The sequence below is a fragment of the Gorilla gorilla genome, chromosome 17 (genome assembly GCF_029281585.2).
Source record: "Gorilla gorilla gorilla isolate KB3781 chromosome 17, NHGRI_mGorGor1-v2.1_pri, whole genome shotgun sequence".
Taxonomy (NCBI): Eukaryota; Metazoa; Chordata; class Mammalia; order Primates; family Hominidae; genus Gorilla; species Gorilla gorilla.
In genome coordinates this window covers 37,920,474-37,934,733 of record NC_073241.2, presented here as the reverse complement: position 1 = coordinate 37,934,733, position 14,260 = coordinate 37,920,474, and the positions used below count along the sequence as shown (strand labels likewise).

General features: G+C 45.0%; 1 protein-coding gene across 2 annotated transcripts in view; it reads right to left on the bottom strand.

Annotated features, from left to right (window-relative positions):
• The window catches only part of AFG3L2 (AFG3 like matrix AAA peptidase subunit 2), a 48,313-nt gene that overhangs the window by 3,629 nt on the left and 30,424 nt on the right, over positions 1–14,260 (bottom strand). Inside the window, exons 14-16 of one of the 2 annotated variants that reach the window (XM_055368428.1) lie at positions 11,365–11,480; positions 7,447–7,647; positions 4,591–4,785 (exon numbers count right to left, since the gene is read on the bottom strand). In XM_055368428.1, coding sequence (XP_055224403.1) covers positions 4,591–4,785; positions 7,447–7,647; positions 11,365–11,480 — 512 coding nt within the window. The remainder of the gene's footprint in view (positions 1–4,590; positions 4,786–7,446; positions 7,648–11,364; positions 11,481–14,260) is intronic. The other variant, XM_055368429.1, reaches the window with a different exon arrangement.

The following is a 14,260-nucleotide window of genomic DNA, read 5'->3' as shown; positions in this document are numbered from 1 at the left end:
ATTTAGAAACATTCTTGTTTCAGCTCTCTAGATTATTTTTAAGAAAATCCCAGATGTCATATCATTTTATCCATATATATATATTTTGTCTATATCTCTAAAAGATTAGGATTGTTTAGAAAACCAGAATACTATAATGCTCTGATTTTAAAAATATATTGTCTGCATATACGTAAGGGAAAAAAGCTTTAGGATTCATTCTTAGGCCATTTTTAATTCTCAATTTGCTTATACACACACACACACACACACCATAGTTGTGGGTGATAACTTACATTTCAATAATTTAATCCAATATATAAAAAATATATTATATATAACATACACTATATATTATATATTATATATTATATTATATATATTATATTGTATATTATATATTATGTATTATATTATATTATATATTATATTATATATTATATCTTATAATATATAATCTATATTACATATATTATAGATTATATAATATATAATATATAGATTATATATTATAGATTATATATTATATAAATATATATTATAGATTATATATACATTTTATATATTATATATATTATATATATACTTATATATAAAATATATAATTATATATATATATTTTTTTTTCCCCCTGAAACAGGGTCTTACTTGTCACCCAGGCTGGAATGCAGTGACGTGATCACAGCTCACTGTAGCCTCTAGCCTCAACTTCCTGGGCTCAGGTGATCCTCCCACCTCAGCCTCCAAGTAGCTGGGACTACAGATGCACACCACCATGCCGGGCTAATTTTTTATATTTTTAGTAGAAACGGGGTTTCACCATGTTGCCCAGGCTAGTCTCGAATTCCTGGGCTCAAGTGATCCACCCACCTCAGCCTCCCAAAGTGCTGGGATTATAGACATGTGCCACAGTGCTTGGCCAAAATATTATTTCAACATGTGACGACACAAAACATGATCGAGGTTTTTTTACATTCCTTTCTTCATGCTGAATCTTCAGTAACCAGCATGCACTTGACATTTAACAGTTCTCAATTCACAGCGGCCACCAAGTGCTCGGCAGCCCTCTGCAGCTGCCTTACAGGGCCACAGAGGCTCAGGGAGAGGGGAACGACCAGGGCTCTGCAGGCAGGACACCTGGGTCAGACCCTGGCTGTGCCGCTTACCCACTGTATGACCCTAAGCAAAGCTACCTGACCTCTCTCTGTTAACAGCTACTTCACCTGAAACTGATGTAAGAGGTCACTAATGTTAGCCACCTCATGAGGTCACAGGGTTTTCAGAAAGGAACCCTCAGGCAGTGCCTGGTACACAGGTGTTGGGTGAATGCTGGCAAGCCCTCAGGTACACACTCCCTGCCCTCGCAGAGTCTGGAAGGCAATGGTTTCAGGAGCACAGGCCCTAGCCCCTCTCTTCTCCATAGCCTCCCTATCTCCTGGCTGGCTCTGCAGTATTCTGCACGTGGCTCATTCTCTCTGATGGACCAGAAAGTACTTCAAAACTGTCCAGTGTTTCAAGAGCCTCACCATGCTAACCCAATTCTCCTTTCAATAAATAGACCTTGGTTGTGCAGCGTGAGTCGTGTGAGTACAGACACTGAGACTGTGGATGGGTGGGAGAACTGGGGAGATTCTCACATCACTGCAGACCTCCTCAGTGCCTCACAGAGGGCTCATCTGGACTGGGCTCTTCTGCGTTCCTGTCTTTCACAGCTCAACACCTGGCTATCTGGCAGCCCTGACCTCTGTTCATATTCATTCTGATTGCAAATGCGCCTTGCTCAAATCCTCTTGGGTGTTGAGACCAAACCCGCTATCACTCCCTTTCCTCCCCCTGCCCAGGGATGCCTTGGAGTCATTCTTGGGCTTTCTTCTCTTTTGTTCTCTATGAAGTCTTGGTTTTCCAGCTCTGCCTTTGCCTTTTTATTTTAATGGCCACCCCTGCAGGCACCACCTGAGGAGTGTTGAGATGCCCCCACTGCTTCCAAGCTGGTCTGGTCTGTGTTCCTGTTCCAATCCAGCTGGCATGCTGCCACTACACTCTCCTGAAATCATCTTTTCATCATTTCTGCTCAAGATTCTTTAAGGACTCCTTTAAGAACTACTACAAAATAAGGAGGCTGGGTTAGATCATTTTTAAGATCACTTCTACTTCTAAAGCTGTGTGCCTCAACTTTCTACCTAGCTCTGGAGGGCCTGGGACTTATGAAAGGAAAATAAAATCTCGGGACCCTAAATGCATTATGCCAAGGGGAAAAGTTAAGCTTGGAAACTGAGTTGCACAAGAGCTGCCTTCCTATTGTTCCTAAAGAGATGGCTGCAAAGACAGAAACCATTTACCTCCCCAGGTGGCCTCCCTCACTCATTGCTCACAAGGAAATTCCTTGTGGGCCCTAAAACCTTTACCCTGAAACAAAGTTCTGCTGGATCTCACCCTGACAATGTAAGTTAACAGCTTATCTCACAGGAGTGGACAAAGACCAGACCAGAAATCATCCCTCTGCCAACCTGAGACAAATGTGTATTTGACTCCTTCTTCTACTCTATGTTTACTTTATTGCATGTAAAATGAGGATTTACTGAACAAGAGATGCATGCGTAACTGACATCCCTCTACCCCTCCTTTCACATGTCACATGTGGATTCAGTGGGCAAAAATCAAGAATGCCACCACTCACCTCACCACCTACCCTCCCCTTTTTTCCCTTCCTCCTTCCCTTCCTGCCACTCTTTCCCCTTTAAATATTCAAGCCCTCGAAGCTCTCTCTCTGGAAAAAGCAGGGACCACAGATCCCCTGTAACTGGTGTTTCTTTTTCCCTGGGTACATCCTCAACCTTGACGAAACAAACCTCTAAGCTGACAGATATCTGTCTCAGCCACTCTTGGGTCTACAGGGTCCACCACCTGCAACTGCAGCAGGCTCAGGGCTGCCCCTGGGCTCCACGCCGCACACTCTTCCTTCCCCTTCCTTCAGCTCTATGACCTGCTCATCCTTCTGGGTACCTCGGCCCTATCTCCTGCAGAGCCGTCCTGGACCACTCTGCCCATGCTGGCCTTTCCTTCCGCAGAGCCCTGCTGCATGCTTTCCAGTGTTTTGGGGATGCTGGCGCTCACTCATTTCACTGCACACTTTTGTGCACCGACAGCATGGATTCTTCTGAATCGTCTAACATAGGGGTTATAGTCGGCTTCTTGAAGACTTGCTGATTGAACAGCATAATCTTAGTGAAGCTGCCTTTGCAAAATTATAACAGCAAGAGAAATTTGGCATGGCTGACTCCATCTTGCTTCTAGCCTCACACACTGTCCTCGCTTGTTCCTGGGTGTGGGCCAAGCTAACTTCGGGAGGAATTTATAGTTTAAATGATAATAGCACTTCCCCAAAACTAAACTGCCCTTGTAAAACTAATGAAAGGCCACCAAGTTAGGAGGATAAGAGGAGACTGCATTCTACTAAGACGTAGGCATGGTTAAATAATTACCAGCCATTATTATGGAGGTCAGATTTGCAACTTCCCCAGTTACTCCTACAGATAACATCTCTACTGTAAAACTTAGGCTTGGCCTTTTGCGATGGCTTTTCAGCTTTTTGCATTTCTGACAACCAATGGCTCCACCTGGACTTACCAACTGGTCCTGTGGCCCCACTCAGAAACTGACTCAACACAGGAGGATAGATAGCTTCCATGCCCTATGATTTCACCTCTGCCCCAACCAACCAGCCAGCATTCCCCATCCCTGGCCCTTACCTGCCAAACTATCCTTGAAAAACCCTGGTCTCCAAGGAGACCGATTTGAGTAATAATAAAACTCCAGGCTGCCATTCAGCCAGCTCTGCATGAATTAAGCTCTTTCTCTACTGCAATTCCCCTGTCTTGAGAAACTGGCTGTACCTGGGCAGCAGGCAAAATAAATCTATTAGGCAGTTGTATCAATCCCTTATAAAAGGCTTTTTACATTTGTGTTTTTCTCATTACAGTATAGAATATTCAAAGTTTTTTTTTAATTCTAATTGTTTTCACATGGACTCTGGAAAATTAAGAAGTTACCAAATGCAAGAAATCCACTGAGTTCCGAAAGGGTCCCTTCCTTTTGTAGGTGCTATCAAGTGAGGTACCACAACGACAAACACAATGCTTTCTTGTGGAAGTTCATGAGCAAGCCACAAGCAAGGTAACTTTCACGTACCAATTTCCTACTTATCAGTTTGGCTGCTTCTTTTACTTGCCCTTTCATCTTTCACTACCTATTTATTTTAGAGGTGAAACACAATGGTAAACCAGGCAATCATGCTTCTCATTAGGAGTACTGTGAACTATCTGGTGAGGGAGAGTCCTGATTTGTTTACTTTGTGGTTACTGACAGACTTCATTAATCATTCAGTCACATTCCTAAGAGCCACAGGAGCCGGGACAGTGTCAACTTCTGCTCACCACATTGCAACCCCCCCATGAAGACAGAGCAGACAACGAAACATCAGAACGAACGGACCCATGGGTGAGCCAGAGAAAGGGAATTCTGCAGTCTACACACCAACCAAAACAGTCTATCTATCACTTCAATCTTTTTTTTGCAAAACTGTAAAGAATTATTCCCACAACTGGCACCTACCTTCTCCACGTCAGCTTTCTTTTCTGTGAGAAGAGCTACTGTTCTTTTATAAGCATCATTAATAAGTATTCGTACTTCATCATCTATCAATCTTGCAGTGGCTTCACTGTAAGGTTTCTCCAATACCATGTCCCCCTGACGTGGGAGGTCAAAGGAGATTTGCCCAACCTTTTCATTCATGCCAAACTGAACAATCTGAAAAATACATAATTAGTGGTGATTACATATGATTGTTCTTTAACCAGACAAAATCTACACAGCAGCCCGGAGCCGGCTAAAGTGCACAAGGGTGCTCTGTGTAGCCAGCAGCAGCAGCAGCAGCAGCAGCACAGTGCTTTAAACTCACGACTAGAAACACAGAGCCAGAAGCCCAGGCATAACACCTACAACAAAGTTAGGACGCAAATCCCAACTGTATGATATTACTACCTGATTTCCCTCTTTTTTTTTTTTTAGACAGTCTTGGTCTGTTGCCCAGGCTATAGTGCAGTGGCACCATCTTGGCTCACTGCAACCTCCACATCCCGAGTTCAAGCGATTCTCGTGCCTCAGCCTCCCAAGCAGCTGGGATTATAGGCACCTGCCACCACTCCTGGCTAATTTTTGTATTTTTAATAGAGACAGGTTTTTGTCATGTTGGCCAGGCTGGTCTTGAACTCCTGACCTCAGGTGATCCGCCCGCTTCGGCCTCCCAAAGTGCTGGGATTACAGGCGTGAGCCCAGCCACTACCTGGTTTCTTTTTTTGTTTTGAGACAGGGTCTTGTTCTGTCGCCCAGGCTGGAATGCAGTGCATGATCATAGCTCACTGCAGCTTTGACCTTCTGGGCTCAAATTATCCTCCCACTTCAGCTTCCCAAAGTGCTGGGATTACAGGTATGAGCCACCGTGCCTGGCCTGATATTACTATCTGTACAAGAGAAAGTAGAGAAGAAGCAAGAAGCATCTGATAGACCTGAAGAAACAAGAACCCCCAACTGCCAACAGGTTCTTCCCAGGAAGGATGGCATGCCACTCACGCTGAGAACATGTGAGACCAGAAGGGCAACTGCATTTCCCCGTTCACTGAGTCCATGGGGCCCAGGGTACAGTCTGAAGAAGCTGATCCAGTCTGGACCCATGAGCCCCCAAAACTAACCAGCACCACAAAGGAGGAGGCTTCTGCAAGTAAGACCCAAACTCACTGGAAAAAAGAGAAGGCCCAGATAAGAGTGGGGATCAAACAGCCAGGGATGCTTGGAAGGTAGGAAACCACATTCCTAACATTTCATGAACACAGTCAGAAAAGCTCCTAGACCTCCTCCCACCTAAGAGAGCAGCAGAACAAATTTCATGTAAAAATAGGCAATAGAAAAATCCCTTATGAAGTTATTATAAGAAAAAAATAAGCTGAATAGTGTCTCCAGAGATAAGAAAAGTGGGATGAAAAGACGTGTCAATATTACAGAGGAAATCCATATCTTCTTATTTCAAAACAGGCTAAAAGAAATCAGGGAAATAACATATGATATGAAAGATCTACTTAAATCAGAACTAGAAAAGCTTCAGTGAGGTGCTAGAGAAAAAATACATATCAAAGCCACCACGCCCAGCATGAAATAAGCTTTAAATACTGTACTAAAAAAAGGTTTCTCGGGGCCGGGCACGGTGGCTCACGCCTGTAATCCCAGCACTTTGGCAGGCCAAGGCGGGCGGATCACCAGGTCAGGAGATAAGACCATCCTGGCTAACACAGTGAAATGCCCGCCTCTACTAAAGATACAAAAAATTAGCCAGGCGTGGTGGCGGGCACTACTTGGGAGGCTGAGGCAGGAGAATGGCGTGAACCTGGCAGGCAGAGCTTGCAGTGTGCCCAGATGGCGCCACTGCACTCCAGCCTGGGCGACCGAGACTCTGTCTCAAAAAAAAAAAAAAAAAAAGGTTTCTCAGCCAAGCACAGTGGCTCATGCCTGTAATCCCAGCGCTCTGAGAGGCCGAGGTGGGCGGATCACCTGAGGTCAGGAGTTCAAGACCAGCCTGACCAACACCGTCTCTACTAAAAATACAAAACTAGCCAGGCGTGGTGGCACATGAATGTAATCCCAGCTACTCAAGAGGCTGAGGCAGGAGAATTGCTTGAACCCAGGAGGCGGAGGTTGCGGTGAGCTGAGATCGCACCATTGCACTCCAGCCTGGGCAACAAGAGCAAAACTCCAGATCAAAAAAAACAAAAAAACAAAAAAAGCTGGGCGCAGTGGCTCACGCCTGTAATCCCAGCACTTTGGGAGGCTGGAGGATCACGAGGTCAGGAGATCAAGACCATCCTGGCTAACACGGTGAAACCCTGTCTCTACTAAAAATACAAAAAAATCAGCCGGGCGTGGTGGCGGGCGCCTGTAACCCCAGCTCCTCAGGAGGCTGAGGCAGAAGAACGGTGTGAACCTGGGAGGCAGAGCTTGCAGTGAGCCGAGATTGCACCACTGCACTCCAGCCTGGGCAAGAGTGCGAGGCTCAGTCTCAAAAAAAAAAAAAAAAAAAAAAAAAAAAATTAGCCACGTGTGGTGGCACACGCCTGTAATCCCAGCTACTCAGGAGGCTGAGGCAGGACAATCACTTGAACCCAGGAGGCAGAAGTTGCAGTGAGCCAAGATAGAGCCACTGCACTCCAGCCTGAGCAACAGAGGGAGACTGTGTCTCAAAAAAATAAAGTTTCTCTTCATAAGTTTTAATTGCTTTACTGCTTTTAAGAGATAATCCTTGCCTAAAAAGCCTAAAACAGTGAAGCAACAACTATATTGTTTCAGAGCCATTCATGGAATGTCAATTTCTCGTGCAAATATGAATACATGAGGAGGAAACGCACTCTTTCATATACTCACTTGGGCATATGCACTCTGAGTTACTTTTCTCAAGTCATCTTGAGCACCAGTTGTAATTCTTCCAAAGAAGATTTCTTCAGAGACTCGACCACCTAAAGTCATACACATCCTATCCAAGAGCTGTTCTTTGGTATAGAGGTATTGTTCTTTTGGTAAATACTGAGCATAACCTAGTCCTTTGCCACGTGGGATGATGGATACCTGGTAAGTAGAAAACAGTGTTGAAGATCCTACTACAGATGAAGACTTGATCAAAACATCTGTGTATAAACAGATGAACTCATTGACTAAAAATAAGCACAACAGCCGCACAGTTCATCAGCCTTAGTGGGATGTGATCTAGCAGTGACTGCTCAGGAGGAGTATTTTCTCTCAGGATAAGTTCACCTTAGAGTGTTTTTTTCTTGAGATTGAGATTGAGTCCTGCTCTGTCACCCAGGCTGGAATGCAGTGGCGCGATCTCAACTCACTGCAACCTCCACCTCCCGGGTTCAAGTGGTTCTCCTGCCTCAGCCTCCTGAGTAGCTCGGATTATAGGCGCCCACCACCAGGCCTGGCTAATTTTTTATTTTTAGTAAAGAAGGGGTTTCACCATGTTGGTCAGGCTGGTCTCGAACGCCTGAGCTCGTGATCCTCCTGCCTCAGCCTCCCAAACTGCTGGGATTACAGGCGTGAGCTACCACGTCCAGCTTCACCTTAGAATTCTAAATGGCTTTTTTTTTTTTTTTTTTTAAGTAAAAACAGGGTCTCACTTTGCTGCTTGGGATGGTCTTAAACTCCGGACTACAAGCAATTCCCCCACCCTGGCCTCCCAAAGTGCTAGGATTACAGGCATGCGCCACCACACCCAGCAAATTTCTTGTCTTTTTGTAAAACTCAATTGAAAGTATTCCATCTTGACATTCTGACAGTTCTGATGCTGTGCAAGCATGCAGGCTTCATTCAACTCTGCTGTCGGACGTGGCCACACCCTCCTTTGAAGGAAGAGGGGTACAGCATGCCAAGATGCTCGGCAGCCTTTCCTTTCCAGTCCTCTTTTGCAATTAAGTAAATTCCTTTAATTTTTAAAAAATTCAGTTTATTGAGAGATGACATATATGGTAAAATGCACCCATCTGAAGTGTAGAGTTCAATGAGTTTTGACAAACATAACATCAAGCCACAATGAAGATACAGAATATTCTCATCATGCCCAGAAAGTTCCCTTGTACCCATTGGTAGAGAGTCTTTCCCTCCACACCCAACCCCAGGCAACCACAGACATGCCTTCTGTCCCTACGGATTAGTTTAGCTTCTAGAATTGCAAATAAATGAAATTGTATGGCACATACTTCATTGTTTGGCCTCTTTCCCTGTTTTTGAGATCCATAGATACTGCTGTGTGTATTAATAATCATTCATTTTTACTGCTGTGTGGCACTCCACTGCTACAAACATACCAAATATCCATTTCATTCTTGATGGAAGTCAGGGTTATTTTCGGTTTACTGATATTATACATAAAGTAGTAACAGTCTTTGCATGGACATAGGTTTTTATTTCTCTTGGGGAAATAAGAGTTGAATTGTTCGGTCACATGGAAGTGTTCGTCTACCTTTATAAGAAACTGCCAAACTGTTTTCCAAAACAATGGTACCATTTTACATTCCCTTTTTTTGTTTTTGGCAGAGCTTCATTCTGTCCTCCAGGCTGGAGTGCAGTGGCACGACTGCTGCTTACTGCAGCCTCCGCCTCTTGGGTTCAAGTGATCCTCCCCGTCTCCAGTGATTCTCCTGCCTCAGTCTCCCGAGTAGCTGGGACTATAGGCGTTCACCATCATGTCTGGCTAATTTTTCTATTTTTAGTAGAGACAGGTTTCGCCACGTTAGCCAGGCTGGTCTCAAACTCCTAACCTCAAGTGATCCGCCTGCCTCGGCCTCCCAAAGTGCTAGGATTACAGGCGTGAGCCACTGCACCCGGCCCCATTTTACATTCCTATCAATAACGTGTGAGCGTTTCAACTGCTCCATATCAACAATGAAGACTGTCTCTTTTTCATTTTAACCATTCTAGCAAGTATGTTCAGGTAGCTCATGGGTGAATTTGCATGTCCCTGATAAATAATGATACCCTGTGTGTGCTTAATGCCCACTCATATACCTTCTGGGAAATGCATGTTTAAATCTTTCGCCCATTGTTTTACTGGGTTGTTTTCTTACTATTGAGTTCTAAGAGTTCTTTACAGGTTCTAGAAATAAGTCCTTTGTCCTATATATGTACTGCATGTATTTTTGGAGGGCGTGGCTTGCCGTTTTATTTTCTTAACTGTCTTTCAAAGAGAGTTTGAAATTTTGATGAGATCCCACTTATCAACTGTTTCTTTTGTGGCTCATGCTTTTTGTGTCCCAAGAAATTTTTGCATAATCAAGGCCACAAAGATTTTTACCTGTATCTTCTCCTAGAAGTTTGATGGTTTTAGTTTTTATGACCTATTTCAAATAATTTTTTGCATATGATGCAAGGGTTAACGTTCACCATTTTTCCTGTGAATACTCTGTTGCCAGAACCACCTGTAGATAAGACAATTCCTCCCCCTTGAATTATCCTGGTACCTCTGTGAACCAAAAGTTTGTGGTTCACTTTCCGGGCTCCATTCCACCCCACTGGCCTGCGTGCCAGTCCTCTTACCAGCACTACACTCTCATCACTGTAGCTGCACAGTCTTAATACTGGGGTGAGTAACTTAACACTGTTTTGGCTACTCTTACTCATTTGTATTTCCATATCGGTTTTAGATTCAGCTTCTCAATTTCCACAAAAAAAAAATCTGCTATAATTACCAGAGATTGCACTGAAATTATCAATTAGTTTTGGGAGAACTGATGTAATACTCCATGAGCAAAGTCCACCTCTATTTTTATTTAGGTCTTGTTATCAATGTGCATGTCCTACAAATTTTTTCTTAAATTTATTCCTCCATATTTCGAGTTTTTAGATGCTACTGAAATTGCTAATGAAATTGAATTTATAAAATTTCATTTTCCAATTGTTTATTGCTAATACACAGAAATACAATTGGTCTTTGTATACTGACCTTGAATTCTTCAACCTTGCTAACTTTACTTATTAGTTCTAGTGGGTTCTCTGTGGGTTCCTTAGGGTGTTTTATGGACACTCTAATGTTGTCTTCTCTATGGTTCCCTTGCTTCAGGGGACCCCCACATCCCTGGCCCGCCTCAATTCCCAGCAGCCCTGATACCCATCGCAAGGCAGGGAGGCAGCTGCTTTCTGTCATCTGTGCTGCAGCAGTTCGGGAAATGCCTCAGTTGAAAAGCAAAAAACTTAAAAATCTCACGTGGTTCCCCCGTCTTTCAGGGGTAGATTTCTCTTTGGTCTCTGCTTACCCTTTTGCCAGGTTCTCTGGGATCGCCACTGTGCATGTGTAGTTTAGTGGTCGGCCTGGGATTTGGGCAGTTCCTGCTCAGATTTGGGCCTCACCCCTTGGTAGTTTTCTTGCTTCTGGGATTTTCCTGTTAAATTTCCAGTATTCTTCAAGTCCTGGACTATCTCCTCTACCACCTCAGGATAATAAAGACTATGTCTCATACCACTGTAGTGTGGAGATTATGAAAAACCCTTTGGCAAGAAAGCCACAGGCTCCCAGTTCAAACCCACTGCAGCTGCTGCTTTATAGGAGCAAACTCTCCAGCTCTCGCCTGCTTTTGGACACTCTGTGGTCCCTTTAAATAATTTTCTGTCCAAATTTTATATTTATCTATGGGACGGTTTGTGCAACTATGGTTACCAGAAGTTACCAGAAGTTTTGGCTAAAGCCTTGTTTCTTTCTCCTTTGTGGGAGTGTAGCTTGCTTCTTGAGTGACTGCAGCAAGCATCTGCTCACGCATGCACTGGCTGCCTAGTGCAGCTACCCTGCTTCACCTTTAAAAGCGGGTCTGCGTGCTCCAGATACCAGCCGGCAACCGCATGGCCTGCTTCGTGGTATGCCACAGTCTTCTTCTCCTCAGGCTGCAGAACCTGCGTTTTCTTCTCTAAGCCTAACAAAATAACAACAAAAAAACCCAAGCCATTGTTTTAGTGACACTGACATTAAAAGACAGTTATACAGTGCTATACATTGCCTTACCTAAAATGGGGTTTGGAGACTGAGCTGCCTATCACAATCCAAAAATTCCTAATCAAGGCCAGGCGCAGTGGCTCATGCCTGTAATCCCAGCACTTTGGGAGGCTGAGGTGGTCCAATCACTTGAGGTCAGGAGTTCGAGACCAGCCTGGCCAACATGGTGAAACCCTGTCTCTACTAAAAATACAAAATTAGCCAGGCGTCGTGGTGAGCGCCTGTACTCCCAGCTACTAGGGAGCCTGGGGCAGGAGAATCACTTGAACCCAGGAGGCGGAGGTTGCAGTGAACTGAGATCATGCCGCTGCACTCCAGCCTGGGCTACAGAGTAAGAATCCATCTCAAAAAAAAAAAAAAATTAAATTAAGTTAAAAATTTTTTTTAAAAATTAAATAGAATTCCCAATCAAGGTCAGAATAAAAGCAAAAGGTCAAGTTCAAAATACAACTACAGCAAAAATGCACTCACTCCCCCATCCCCAGGCCTGCTTTCACCCTAACTCTCTCACTTTTAAGCCACACACCCTGTGTTTTGGGAAACAAATAGAAATGTAAAATAAAATTCAGCATTAAGGTCATTTTAAAACACGCAAAATTACAGAAACCAAAACTCTGGAAAGGTCCTCATTGCATAGTCTAGGTATTCAGAATTATCAAATACTGGGCACGAGAAGATGCCTGCCATAAGACACTACCTGCTGTCTGTTCTGCTGGAAGGCAGAAGAGAGTCTGAGAAAGCAGGGAGCCAGTTCAACACCCGGAGCTACCTAGGTGGAGCAAGCCAGGCTGATGCTGGCGCGCCCTCACCTAACCAGCCGGCCCTATGGCTCAGAGCGAGCCACAGAAGTGGCAGAGCAGACCCAGAGGGCAAACCCCAGCGACACAGGGCCCACAAGACCCGTGCTGCAGCCCGCGTCCACCACAGTGCTGACCGGACTCCCATCTGAGCGTGATTCTTCTCTGGCCTGGATCAACGTGGGCTCTGCCCCTCACTCCGTACCTCTGTGCTGTAAAAACTAACTGCGCCATTTGTACTAAAACAAATCATCACACAGTGGCAAAAGTAGTTTTGCCATGTTCATGGTAATCCACCTGAGAATTTCTCAGCTGATGTTAAGGAGACTGGAAGACAAAAACAAAAGCTGTGTTCCCAATGACACAACCCAAGACAAGCATATGCCACAGGGCGGGAAGTTACAAAACAGGAGTTAAGTCTGTCTGCCGATGAACACTTCTGGCTTATCTGTAAAAGCAAAGAAGCCTTTCCCCACAGTTCACCTTAGGAGTCATTCATTTTCTCAGTGCCTGTCTCACTACACAACACTGCCTGCGGGGCCAGCAGCTGCCTCAGAGCAAAACCTGCGGCTGCGTGGCTGCCCACTCTGCCCCGCCCTCTCTGATCACTTCTCCTTAACCTAAAAAAAAGGCATAAATACACAGTTTTCACCTGTCTCTACAGTGAATTATTATATTTTGCTTCATTCCATTCACAACTCTTACCATCTGAGGTTTATCTTTTCAATAACAAATTTATAGAATAAGAGGTCGGGTGATTCATTCATTCAACAATTCATTGTTTACTGGGCACCTATCCCCGGCAAACCACATTGCTCTACCAGCCTCTATGTCCTCACTGGAAGCCCCACTCGTCTGGTTTTGTACCCTCTACTCAGATGAACTGTCAAAAGTCACCCTAACACGCTCACTGCCAAATCCAAAGTTCCTCTTCCTCCTCCATATCCCTGTGCCTCGCCCTACTGCCAGCGCCTCATTTCCTGTCCCCTCCAGCCTACAGGTCCCCGTTACTGGCACATCTTCCTCGCTTGTCTGCTGATGCACCTTCAGTGCTTGTGGTACACCATGAGCACGGGTGACCTTGCTGACTCACCTTTCTCTCCTCTTACCAAATGTGAGCACTGGGTAACATTTCCTCTGCAACTCCCTCTCTCCCAGCAGGGTGGCTCCAAGTGTCCCCAACCGCCCACCTCACTCCACCTGGCACACCCTGGGACCACCACTGCCTGTTCCCAAGTCACACATGCATACCCTGCCCCGGCTCACATGCAGGACAGCTCATTCTCTACGAGCCAGCTGCCTCTGCAAGCGCCCCACACTCCTGCGGTCTCTCAGTCTGTCCTCATTTTTTTTACGGCTGTCACTGGTGCTCCCCCCTGCTAAGCTGTGGGCTCACGGTGCTCACAGTGATGACTGCAAGGTTCTCTGCCTCCAGATGCTTCCCTACTCTTCAAAGCCAGATTCATTCTCCTAAAATACCATCGATCATTATGTTACTCAGTGGCTCACGCCTGTAATCCCAGCACTTTGGGAGGCCGAGGCAGGCAGATCACCTGAGGTCAGGAGTTCGAGATCAGCCTGGCCATCATGGTGAAACCCCATCTCTACTTTAGTATTTTTGTATTTTTAAATACAAAAATTAGCCAGGCGTGGTGGCACGCACCTGTAATCCCAGCTGTTTGGGAGGCTGAGGGAGGAGAATTGCTTGAACTCGGAAGGTGGAGGTTGCAGTGAGCCAAGATCAAGCCACTGCACTTCAGCCTGAGGGAGAGGGCAAGACTCCGTCTCAAAAAAAAAAAAAAAAGGAGTTAGAGACCAGCCTGGCCAACATGGTGAAACCCCATCTCTACTAAAAGTACAAAAATTAGCCGGGCACGGTGGCAGGTGCCTGTAATAGCAGCTA